This window comes from Eubalaena glacialis, chromosome 4 (genome assembly GCF_028564815.1).
Source record: "Eubalaena glacialis isolate mEubGla1 chromosome 4, mEubGla1.1.hap2.+ XY, whole genome shotgun sequence".
Classification (NCBI taxonomy): Eukaryota; Metazoa; Chordata; class Mammalia; order Artiodactyla; family Balaenidae; genus Eubalaena; species Eubalaena glacialis.
The window spans coordinates 93,149,920-93,163,237 of NC_083719.1; the positions used below are offsets into that span (position 1 = coordinate 93,149,920).

General features: G+C 41.1%; 1 protein-coding gene across 2 annotated transcripts in view; it reads left to right on the top strand.

Annotated features, from left to right (window-relative positions):
• Positions 1-374: 374 nt before the first annotated feature.
• Positions 375-13,318, top strand: part of NREP (neuronal regeneration related protein) — a 29,409-nt gene continuing 16,465 nt past the window's right edge. The window contains exons 1-3 of one of the 2 annotated variants that reach the window (XM_061188054.1): positions 375-411; positions 964-1,005; positions 2,311-2,379. In XM_061188054.1, the coding sequence (XP_061044037.1) occupies positions 2,377-2,379 (3 nt within the window). In that variant the 5' untranslated portion in view covers positions 375-411; positions 964-1,005; positions 2,311-2,376. Of the gene's footprint in view, positions 412-480; positions 592-963; positions 1,006-2,310; positions 2,380-13,318 lie in introns of those variants that run through there. The other variant, XM_061188053.1, reaches the window with a different exon arrangement.

The window sequence follows — 13,318 nt, forward strand, 5'->3', positions numbered from 1 at the left end:
GCTCGGGCCGCGGGCTTCCTCGCGGCCGGGAGCGGGGCGCGCGTCCCCGGCTGGGCAGACCCGGGTCGTGCGCAAACGCATGCAACGCCGGCTCTTTGTGTGTCTGTGTGGCTCCGCGCCGCCGCGGGCACCATTTTCTGCTCCGCTCGGGACAGGCACATAAAAGGGAAGGCGGCTGCCGCCCGTCGCCGTCCTCTTTCCCTCAGATGCCCTCTGCTGCAGGTTTATTATTACAGTACGGGCCGCGCCGCCTCTCCCCGCGGCCTTGGCCAGCCGCCGGGCTATGCAGCGCCCTGGCCGCCTTCACGCTTGGCTCGCCCCCAAACCGCCTCCTCCGCCTCCTTATTTGTCTGAAAAGCAACCGCACGTCCAGGCGGAGAAGTCCGCCGGGGCGACAGAGGCCGGGCCGGCGTGAGTGCGCGCCGCGCTGCGGGGGGCGGGGCCGGGGTGGCGCGCCTGTCTGCGGGCCCCTTTGTCCCCCAGGCCCGGGCCAGCGCAGTGGGGGCAGCGGGGTGCCCGGGGTGCCGAGGGCCGGGGCGCGCGCTCGTTGGCCGCTCGCCGACCGGGCCCCGAGTCGCCGATTCCTGCCGAGTAAGCAGTCTGGCTCCGCCGCGGCAGCACAGTGGCAGCAAGGCTGGGGCGCTGGCGCCGCACCAGCCCATCAGAATTAGCTCATTGTTCACTAGCACACTAGCAGCAGAGAGAGGGAGAGAGAGAGAAAGAAACTGACTCTTAGAGAAAGAGAGACACACTCTTGGAGAGAGAGAGAGCGCGAGGCAGGGAGACCTTCCCCTCCTTTTTCCAAGGCTGCACTTCTTGGAAGTGAAGCTGGTTTGGGTTTTGTTTCCCTTCCCCCTCCTCCCTCCTCTTCCTCCACCCCTTTTCCCTCCCCCTGCCCCGTCTCCCCATCCCCCAGCTGTCTTTCTAGCATGATACCCTTTTTCATCCACATTTGTGTTTCAGGTGTAGAGAGGAGAGAGTGAACAGGGAGCGGGGCTTTTGTCTGTAAGTATATGCCATTCCCATCCCCGGCCGGGAGCGCTGCTTTCTCTTTTGTGTCGATTTCTTGCCGTTGCTCTTAGCTGGACCCTTCAACCCTGCAGAGTTCATGCTTCTTCCCTCTTAATTTTAAAGAGCTGAAGCGTGTACTTGGAGAAATTCTGGCATTTTGGGTCCTACTGCATTAAGGCTGGAATTTAACTTGGGCTTTTTTTTAAAAAATGCACAAGTTAAGAGGGAGAATTCTTTTGCGAAGGGGTGGGGTTTTTTGCTTGTTGGTGTGGTTAATTTTTGTTCTTCTTGCTCATAAAGCATTGTTAAGAACTGTTTTGTTTCTTTTCATTAGATGCACTTTGGTGCACGCAAGCCTCCCCCCCCCGCCCCCCCCCCCCCCGCGCCTTTTATAAAATGAATTTGTGTCCCTCCATCCTTAGACTTTATTACTCTTTCAAAGCTGCTGTCGCCTCCAGGGGTCTTTCCAGGCATTCGATCTTGCAACACTTTTTTTTCCTGCATTTTCTTATAAAGCAGTTGAACTTCAAGGGAGGGAGGGCTTAAAAATAACTGACTGCTTTTTGCTTGATGATGATAATACTCTGATTTGCATTTATATGTATCTGTAATACCATTATAGGAAAACTCGAAGAGCTTGAGGTACCCTGTTAGAGAACTTTTAGTTTCTCCATTCATCTTAATTTTTGTCTTAACTCATGTTAACAAAAGAACTGTGTTCTGATGACACAAAGGTTGAGAGGAAAATCACTGCAGCATGTACATTAATGTTTATTTGGTTTAGGGAGAAGGGCATAATGGTGTATATTCCTGACTTTTCCCCCTCAGTGTAGTTTTTTTTTTTTTTAAACACGGAAGGTTATGTAATGCAGTGCCATTTCCAAAAATATCCACTCTGAGGCATTACACTACGCGGTGGAAGGCTGATTCCTATTCTGCTGTCTTGATTGCAAATATACTGCCAGTAGTATGTCTGGAACAAAGAGCAGCCAGAAAACAATCTATTTTTATCACTTGGTTCTACTTTTAAGTTTGAACTCCTGCAATTTAAAGATGAACCCAACACTAAGAATAGCCCAGGACTCTGGGAAGCTAGGTACCAGGGATTCCTTTGTCCCCTATTTAAGCCTACAGACGGATTGAAAAGCTCTTTCAGAAGCCCCAGTGGTTACAATAATTTGCATGTAACTTAGCTTAACCACAGAAAATGGTTATTTGTCTGTAGCCTCTAAACAGGCTTTCTCATTTGCTGACCTGTGGTGTGGCAATTTGTCTACTGTATTTAAACATATTTTGCAGGTTGGTTGGTCTCCTTGGACTGAAGAGAGGGAGGGTGCAAGGCCAAGACTGTTAAGGATTCTCAAAATGGTAAGCATTGGTCATCAGAGGAGATTCTCAGTTGCTTCTTATCAGTCTTTATTCCATATAAATATCAACCACCCACCTTCATCCTGCCTGAACCCTCCATTGTTCCCACCCCATCTGACCTTTCAAAGGTTCTGTCTCTAGCCTGGGGAGCTTTGCAGTACAGCAATTTATATGAATTGGATGTGGTGAGTTAGGGATTAGGTCTTTTGATTTTCAGTCATTTTGAATAGAAAACTGAAATTCCTCTTTCAGAAGTGACGATTTATTTAACTCCAACAACAGAAACCATTATGTTCTTTAAGAAGAGTGATATGTTGTGACATGCGTGGAAGAGGTGGCAGCAGTGGGGCTCAAACAAAGCAATGAGTCTTCTATTAGAGATAGCCAGAACTTATCCCCCAAAGTAGGAGTCTGTGTCCAGCTAATCCAACAGCTATAGAGTCTGCTGTCTTTAAAAGCATTATATACATAGAGCATGGACTTTTATATTAATACACTGTCTATTGTATCTCAAACATAATTAGTGTTTTGTTGTTGTTGTTGAGTTATAACTTCATTTATGAGAGATATCTGCTCAGTTTTAGAAGATAAGCATGTTATCCTCTAAATGAAAGTGTAACTATTTCTGACAAGCATTATGATCCACAGAGGAGGCAGTTAAGTGTTTGATGAGTGATTAAAGAAAGAGATGAAATACACATTAAAAACAGTTGAATAAGTGTATTAATTGTCTTTGAAAAATTTCCTCTATGGAAATAAAGTTGAACTGAAAAAAAGAACAGAAATGTCATGAAACTTTTCACTTAAGTACAGCATGTCCTACTGCAGATGTTTATGCTCTTTGAAACACCTCTTTGCCACTTAGAGTGTGTGATTTCCAAATTTAGTTTTCATTTTTTCCTTTAAACGAGGGAGGAATTTAATGAATCAAAATTGAATCCGATGTACTTGATGTTTTCTTTGAGAACAATCCAAGTATAAGCTTCCAACGAGAAAAATGAATCAGAAGCAGTTAAATGAATTCTGTTAATAAGTAAGCTCTTATTTTTTGTGTATGCCTCACCTGTCATTTCAACAGGTGGGTGTCAAAGCACCTAATCAAATAGATCTTGTTTGGACATAGATTGATAATGACCAAATTAAGGAACTTAAGGTAGAAGGCAAAAGGGATGAAAAGAAAATTAAACTAATCAGTAGGTTTTGTGCAAATGGTTCCTAACTCCATATTAAATTCCTAACTAGCCATTGTCACAGAGTTCTAGGATGGTAATAAAATAAGCTGCTGCAAAGTATTTTTGTTTATTTAATTATCTTTTACCGTGACTGGCCACATCATCTTGTCTTGTAGCTCTTTATCCCAGAACCTTACCCTTTGTGTCACCATAGGTAGACCATGAAGATTCATGTGTGTTGTGATATGTCAGGTGACCAGTTTGGTTGAACATCAATTTGACCACTGACGCTGCCAAAACTAGCCCTATAGATCAGGCTCAAAGAGTAAATATCATGTTTCCATAGTAGTGAGCGGAGTGAGCTTTGTGGAAGGCAAGCATGTGTGCCAAAGCCGAGAATGAAAGTTGGAACGATTTGCATGCCGAAGAGCAAATTCGAATTATTACTACATGTTGTCAGTTTCTTACAGTTGTCATTTACGTATGGTGGCAGAATGAGAAATCACAATTTGTTGCTCTTGGAAGGATTTTGAGTCATGGAAAAATTCTCACAACTTTTTGGTGATCCTTTCATCAAGATGTCAGTCCCTTTTGGCACAAGCCCATTGCCTGAAATGAAACCACGAACAGTTATTGTCGGTGGGTGATTCCAAGTAACTTTCTAGCAATTCTCTTATTCCAGGAGGTCTGAGGTCTTCAAAGTCTTTTCACATTCTAATGTAAAAAAAAAAAGTTTCAGTTGTGTTTTTTTTTAAACTGATATTAGAGTCCTTTTGTCCTTTTTGGAAAAATGAAGTTATTTTCTTTCCTTGATTGAAACGGATTACTTTGCTGATCTCTGTAACTGGCTTTTTAAAGACTTAGCCCGTATACAGTAGAAACTAGTGCTAGGGAAGCAATAGAGTTAACACCTGGCCACCTCTAGAAAATATACAAACATGCCTTTTCTGCTAAATGTGTATTTTCATTTGCATAATTTAAAACATTAAAGAGGATCTAATTTCAGTGTATTTGACCTGCTTAGTAAAGGGCTTATTCCAAATACAAATTTATAATCAGCTCATTCCAGAGTAAGAAATTAACTAGTAGACTCCAGAATTCAAAACAGAGTGATTCAGTATTTAGACATTTGACATACCCTAAAGTGATGTTTCACAACGATAATTTGAAGGCACTAAAGAATACTAGTGTGCCTTTTGCATTATCAAAAACATACAACTGCTTTGTTAACACTACAAGGCATTAATCACATTGTATTCTGTGTAGGGGACCCTTTAGGCACAACTCCAGGGGACACCATTTACATAGACTACAGTTCATCTGGGGTTGTGTGTTTTAGGAGGACTGTTAAAAGTTTTAATTTTGAGTGTGGTTTGCCTTATCTTAGTTTTCTAGAATTTTTTTTTAATAACTCATCCCTCAGCTTTTTCAGTTTTCTAGTAAACATACCTTTTTCTAGTCCCCCCCCACCCCCTTCTTTGCAATTAACAAGATATTGTGAGTCTGCAGAAATCTTCAGCATTTCTTTAATTTATATTTGGCTTTTTGTTAAATTTAATTTCTAAGATTATATTTTATATGGGTTCTTGGTTTTTACTTAGCTGTTTTATTTTGAAGGTACTTGCTTCAGGTACATCACTGAGAAGAAAATACTTCAGAAAGAGCAGATGGGTCTTATTGAATAGTTTGAAAAACTAAATTATTTAATTCAATGTCAAGAGTAAGTCCTTATTTTCAACATGACTACTCTCTGTGCTGTATACTTGCCTCCAAGTATGGATTTGCCATGGATTCACAGTGGCATAAGCATGGGCTCATTATGTTTTAACAGAGACCTAGGAATTGGAACAATTTTAGATTCTCTCTAAGACCGATGCTGAGCTTTTCAAAAAGATGAGTTGACTCCATTGTACCGTTCATAGAGCTCTGCTTTCTGTACAGTCTGTGAAGTGGCATTCATGGGCTTACAAGGAGACTCTTTCAATAATCTCTCCATTAACATAAGGTTTCCTTGTTTAAAGAAAAAGACAAAGATTGTGGAGGGATGAGGTCCTGTTGGTAGCTGTGCCATTGGGTTTTGGAATGTAAATTTACAAGTTGCTTAGTGATTCTTGATTGTGGAGATGCTGAAAAGTACCTAGGAGGGTAATTTTAGATGGTACTATCTTCTCTTTCACCAGGCCTTCTAGCACACTGTGAGGGGAGAATTGGGAATTGTTTGGGGAATGAGGACAGTAGGGATGGTCTATCTGGGTTTAGCCCCAGTCCTGCTTCCTCTTGAACTAAATAGATATTTCAGGCAGGAGAAGATATTTAAGCAGAAATCCTGGAATAAACAGTTATTTAAAGCACCATTCTATTTTCTTTTGTTTGTTTCTTCTATTTTAACCTGATGCAATTCTTAAAAACTGGCATGTAAATCAGATCTTCATAAATACACTGAAGGAATTCACTTTATTTTAAACCCTAAGATGAATACTTTAAAATCAGAAAATACACTTCTAAAATATGAATACTTTACTAAGCCAAATGAGTAACCTCCAGATTATGAGTCTTATACATCGTGTTCACTTATATTGGACCGACTGGGAGCCTTGGAGTGAAGTACTGTGGCCTCCTTGCTCTTGCACATATTTTTTTAAATGCTGTTTCTGGCTGGAAAGTCTTTTAAGGCCTTATTCTCACAACCAAAGTGAAATGGAGGGTTGAGATAATTATCTGAATAATTATGCGTAAAACAAAAAAAAAAGTTGATTTTTGTCTGATTCATCTTGGCTATTCAAAATGTTGCTGGAGTGAGGTAGGAGTGGGAGGGATTTGCCTGAATTATCTGAATAATTCCTTTGTTATACAGGAAAAGACTAGCACTAAGGAAATCTTACCAGCAAATCCAATTTGAATATACCAGAAAATATATTGCATGTACATGGACTGTGTCATCTTAGTTGATCAAGATATATTTTAAAAATTCTAATTTTAAACCACTCCTTTCTTTGTCCTGGAAAACAGGTTAACCATAAATCTCAGCCCACAGCTGTAGAAATTATGGTTACTAAAAATATTACTTATTGGTTCTAAATTTATCTGAAATGGGTATTTCTGGACATATTTTGCACCTAAGGACAGCTTCAAGAATCTCTCATCTCAGTGGTTTAAAAAACAGCAGTGATCCTGAAACTGATCTGTTAGCGCATGACAGTATTAGCAGCTCTAATGGTTTGGGACTTAAGCATTAGCATGGCTCTCAACTAAATTCTAAATATCAATTCAGTTATTAGTAGCAATGACATGGTATTAACCTAGTGTAACACTAGATTATACTCTCCTGCATTATTTGTTAGTTGGATCACATACATTTCTTTCACTGACCAGCTAAATTATAGGCTCCCAGAGGGTTTATAAACTTCATATACAGTGCTTAATAAAGTATTAAATATATGTTAGAAGCTCAGTAAATATTTGGTCTATACATGCTAATATCTATTAAGTTGGACTTTCAAAAAATTCATCCTTAATGACTTAATCTTGTTCAGTTTTGGTAGACTAGAAGTAATTTGTATCCTTCTATTCTTCTGAAGAGCTAGGAAGTTGAAGTGAGTGTAATTTTAGTTTCCACAGCAAATTATTTCCCTTTTTTTTTTAATGTACCTCAATGGCATATTGATTTTTTTTAAATAAATTTATTTTATTTTATTTTTTTGGCCACGTTGGGTCTTCGTTGCTGCAGGTGGGCTTTCTCTAGTTGCAGTGAGCGGGAGCTACTCTTCATTGCAGTGCGCAGGCTTCTCACTGCAGTGGCTTCTCTTGTTGCGGAGCATGGGCTCTAGGCACGTGGGCTTCAGTAGTTGTGGCATGCAGGCTCAGTAGTTGTGGCTCGTGGGCTCTAGAACGCAGGCTCAGTAGTTGTGGCGCATGGGCTTAGTTGCTCCGCGGCATGTGGGATCTTCCCAGACTGGGGCTTGAACCCGTGTCCCCTGCATTAGCAGGCGGATTCTTAACCACTGCACCACCAGGGAAGTCATCCATTATTTATTAACAGGAGAAAAAAATTGTGATTAAGCCATAAAGCCACTTGCCAAAAAAGAATGGCTTGCAATTGCTCACCTTTACCAGCGTTTAGAGCCACACTCTGAACAACCTGGTACGATGCTAGCTAGCTCTCTAGGTTTGATCCAGCTGTGGTACTCAAAACTCACAGCAGCTTTTCCTGCAGTCCTAAAAATCCCCTCTGGGATCCAGGAGGACCTTTGCTCCCAGTATTGGAACTTTAAAGCCCTTACTTATTTCCAGTATGATCTCATTCTGTGATATTATGAAAATGGTCCCAAGAAAACAAAGATGCCATGTCTGAAAGTACTGAAGAAAATGAGAAGAGTTAGCAGTGGGGTTATGCATATATTCCTATGTCAGCTGAACAAGTTTTTTTTTTTTTTTGAGCATTTTCTTTGTGCTTAGTTCTTTGCATTATGGAAAGTGCACAGTTGGCCAGTGCCCTCAGTGGATTTATATTTTACTTGTGGCAAGAAGACTAATATGCATGACAATCTTAAACATTGTCTTGCAGTATAATCTAGTGCTAAATTGTAAGATGCAGAAGAGTGGTATTATTGAGGACTGGGGATTATAGGCGAAAACTTTTTTTTAAGGAGGTAGAAATTCAGCTAGACCCAGAGATGACAAACGTATGGCATGTGTGCCACCACTGACTCCTGCTATATACCTGTGGCAGACATTGCTAATCGGTGTCTTGACGCTCATTATTATTATTCATCCTGAATATGATTTCCAAATCCTCACAATCTTGTTCTGTTAACAACTGATTGGAGTCGGCACAAAATTTGAAACCTAGAAGCTCCTTGAGAGCAGGTACTATGCCTCCTTACGATTTTTAGGGCTTAGCATCAATCCTTAATAAATATTGAGTGAATGAAGAATTAAGAATATTCCGGTAGATTTAGTTGAGAGAAAAGCATATTTCTCATAAAAGAAAAGTATGCTTACAGGAGTGAGCATAATGCATTTTTACTACAGTAGGGAATGTCCTCCTCCCTGTTTAGGGCCTCTGTGCTCTCAAAGACAGACCTCACACACTCGACCTAGAAGTTGAGGACTTGACGTGCTGAGCCAGAGGAAGCCACTGAGCGGGCATCTTGGAGATGGCCCGAGGCTCTCACTCAGGTTCCAGCCTGTCTCAGGTTCTTTGCGTTTTGATTGTGCCCAACAGAAAAGAGCACACACACTCACATACACCTTCTGATTGATTGTAAGCCTAATTTACTGCTGCCTCTCACTCTCTTTGGGTCAGGGTGGAGTGGTGGAAGAGAAAGAAGGTCCCTAGCTGGAAGGAATTGGGAAGGGAGCACACGCTTAACCTCTTTCTTGGGAGAAGGTGGCAGCACTTCCACTGGTAAATGCCAGCGGGTTCGTCAGTGTCCACTTGGCCAGAGAGGGTGTTGCTGCCGTGCCAGCTGCATGAAAGGAGGCCCCATGCGTCCCTTCTGTGAGGCTGACTGGGTGTAGCCATGTGCTAATCAGTTGCAGCCACACGCACCGAGCTGGTTCTCTCTCTCTACTTCTTCCTGATTAGCCAGACGTACGTATTCAAAGTTCAAGCCAACACTTACATCACCATAATAAAATTGTTTACAATTTGAGGCCTACAGGCTGTTACTAATTTAGTCAGTAGTCTAGTGACCATCATAAGGGAATCTTGTCACATGATACACAAAAGTTGGGGAAAGCCAAGACCAAGAAGGATTTTTCTGGAATCTCTTCTGGAAACAGCACAGACTCAGAAGGCATCAGCTGCAAGGTTTTCGATATGAAATGATTTTACTGGCTCCTTTGGCCCCTTCAGATGAGGTTGGACTCATCCCCTAAGTCTCTCAGTAAGTGACATAGGTAAGCACTATTCCTTGAATTCCTTAAGCCTACTCCCACATCATACTTTCAAGTATTTTTTTTCAACTTCGGTGTTTAAACCTTCATAAGTTTAATTTCTGTGGCTGGGCAGCCATGCCAGGAACTCTGTGAACTCATCTTTTATTTCTAGCTACTATAGCATATATTTTCTTAGAGGGACCAGGCCACTTGTTATTCTGAACATGCCCCAGGAGGCCCTCCCTCTGTGCCTTTGCTTACTCAGTCCTAGAAAGAATGCCCCTCCTGACAAAATAAAGCTCTTCTTCCAGACTGAATTTAAATGACAACTCCTCCATGAAACTCACCCCAGGACATCCAGCAGGAATGATCTCATGCTCCTCTGTACACTCATCACACAACAGTCTACTTGTAGCTGGCTTCTTTCTGCATGCTTTTCTACCCTCCAAGATTGTAAACTTGAAACACGAACACTGACCACTAGTAAGTGAACATCAGGCCTCCTTTTATGATAGCAGTTGAGGCTGTGATGCCTCATTTTTTTCCTTTTCCTCTACCAGGATGGTGAGTTCAGATGTGGGAAAGTTTCGTCATTGAGAGGGAACTCTAGAACAGCTAGTGAAGTTGATTGGCATTCTTTTCCTACAAAGTAGAAGGAACCCCTAACCTTCATGGACCTTAGAATAGATTGCACCTCCATGAACCAGTCTGACAACTGCTCCAGTACCTGTGTAGGAACTGGCACATTCTTAGTAAACAATAAATGTCTGTGGAATAAATGAATGAGTCAGAGCTCAGGGATACATGGAGATCTGTTATTTCTGGGCAGAACCGGGTGGTTCACCTTGAGATTTACAACTAGTAATAGCCCAACACTTTGCAGGGTCGCGACAGTGCAGACTGTAGAATGTATGACCCAGGAAATGAGATCACCATGGACAGGTGATGAATTTGCTGCTGAAAACCCCTCTCACTGAATAAAGAAGGCTCAGTGTTTGTTAGGGAGGTAAAAGGGGAGAGTTAAGTGAAGTCTAAGCACAATACAAAACCAGCTCTGTAGTTCTGTGCTCCCTTCTTCTACACTTCTTTAGACAGAAGAGGCCCTGAGAGTGTCCAGAAGGTTGGTTCAGTGTGGTCTGCTGGAAGAGGACTCTCATCTTTAGGGTAGAGTCACACATCCAACCAGAACACTGGCTGTGGGGTGCCGTTGTGCTCTAGGTTATCAGTGGCGTTTTGCCAGTGGGCCCAGTTTGCCTCTCAGCAGTCTTGACTAAGGCATTCATGACGGTAGAGCATCATCCGCTCTGGTTTCACAAGGTAATGAAATCTTCATAAATGAAATGATTGCCTCTTATTACCTTAGAATGGTTTCCAGTCTAAGCTTTGTGCCTGAAAAGTGTTAGGATTATCTAGCTGGAAGTATTTTTAAACCCTTGATTTTACGCTATGCTTGTTTATCCTCACTCATAGACTAAAATACAAACATAATTCGTGTTTGAAAAGGAGAAGGAGAAGATATTTAAGAGAATGTGCTCGATGAAAGGAAGGTCTCTTTGCCCCTTTTAAGCTGAGATTGGGAACCAGAGCCCTTGATTGGAAAGAAAGGGAGAATGGCTGCATAGTTGTTGCCAGTGAAAATATGAGCCAGAGGCTCATACCAACAGGCAATTAAAACAAGAGGGAGATTCATAACGTGCACAGAAGTTTTGGTGTGGTTGCTCGGTTCTAGCTCTTCTCCCTTCTCCACTCCAGCCCTTACTCAGATCACCATCACACACCAGTGTCCTTTGATTACTGGGGCAGGTAACAGCCTTCCTGTCTGAATTGTGTTTGATACAATTCCAGCAGGGAAAAATACTGCAGTCCAGTGGCTGAACAGGGAGAAATCTACAAAAGTTGTGTTTAAAATGGGTCCAGGCATTTTGAGGTCACTTTTATTGGATAAAGTCAGTGTCGGATATAGAACCCATTCTTGGACAGGAAAGAGTAGAAATTAGGAGAAGATACTGCGTGTTTGGCAGCCAGCATTCAGAACTGTCAAGGAAAAACTAGCGTCTGTAGTTAGATGAAAAAAACTTATTGACTAAGATACTTTTAAACATGACCCAAGTAAGGGATTGTTATCAAGAACTTTACTAAGAAGGACTGTTTCATGTCCTTCATTGTCATCATAGTGAAAGTTACCAAAAGGCTTATTGAGACCATGAGGGGAGAGTCTGTCCTTGTGCACCTTTGCCAGGCAGTTGCTGAACCTGCGTTCACTGTTGTGCCATGTGGGTTTGGCAGCACATGGTTGAACATTTAGCCTAGTGCCTGCTGCGTTGTAGGGACTCAGTTAACACTGGCTGAGAGAATGAATACTGGGCAGGGAACGGACCCACTGTTTGAAAGATGCGATCTCATGTACTTTCTGTGGTTGCATGGCTAAGAGAATTAGAATTTGAAAAGATGAATTCATTAACTAGCCCTCTCCTTTCCTGAATAGATGTCCAGGATTTGGTGGCTTAGCTCTAAAAAACTTTTTTGAAAAAAAAAAAAAAAAAAGGGTTTTCTTTGCTACTTTGGCACTTCCAGCCCAAGCTAATGGGACATTTTCTTTGATAATATGTTCATTCTCTAGAACTGAAAGCTACCTACTAAATATTAAATGCTTCACAGAAAGTAAGTACTTGTTATTTTCTATTTGTTACCTTCTTGATTTATTGATTGGATAATCAATTAATATATCTACTCAACCAATTCAGTTAATAGAGCATCAAAAATTCTGCCCACATCTTCTTGGAGCCCGTCTCATCTTTGTAATTTTGATCCTTAGTCACCTGGATTTGACTGTTTCCAAAGCCTAGATGCTCTGGACCGCAACTAAGGCTCCATTTCATGGTGCCCTGTGGAGACTTAGGTCTAATTATACATCACGGAATGCCTCTGGCCTTTGGATATTTTGTTCACTTCTTGATAATAGAATCTTAAATTGTTCTGATCTTGTTATCAAGGTCTGGGAGTCAAGTCTCCATATCTTTTCATTTCATCTTCATTAAGCCTATGCTTTTTTTTTTTTCATGAGGACTCCTTTTGAAACTTTAATTTTCTTTTACAGGATTAACTGTCTACACTGTCACAATCAATTCAATCAGAAGTTCAATTAAATTTGTTTTTTTGGCATCATGTAAACAATTCATCTGATAGTTAATGTGAATTTTTACCAAATTGATCAGTATTCTTACGTTGTTCAGACAAACCCAGAGGGGCACTATGTCTTTGACTGATTGAATACAGTACTCTACCTGTAGTCTGAGTATCAGATACTACTTTCCTTGTTATTTTCTATTTGTTACCTTCATGATAGTAATAACTAATAATTGGCTTGTTCCCTGATCTCTATTTTTCCATTTTTCTGTCTTTAGTACTGACTGCATTTCTACTACATTAATTAAAAGTTTCCAAGTGGAATAGGGTTAAATTTTTTTTTCCTTCTGAATTACCATTCTTAGTAGTTTCCGCACTGCCTCTCTGGTCTAATAAGTGTTTATTTTCTTCCTCTTCAACTAGGATTACTTTATATGTAGTGTATGGTTTGTATATCTGCATATCATTGGTAAAGATAAGAGTTTAATTCTCCTTTGACTAAACAGTTTGTTCTGAAATTGAAATTTTGAAAAGCAAAGTTAACAGTGAACATGATTTCAAAGGCATCTGATGAAAGAAAAATATTCTGAATCAGACTGTCCGTTACTAGGCCATCAGAGAAGAAGTCGTTTGAGAGTTCATTTAGGGGTCATATGAAAACAATTTGGTTTCTCAGCAAATGCCCTTTGTAATTAGCTGCAGTGTTTGCTAGATATTTGTATTGTGCTGAACATTTCCTTCCAGGGAAAATTGAAAAAAGA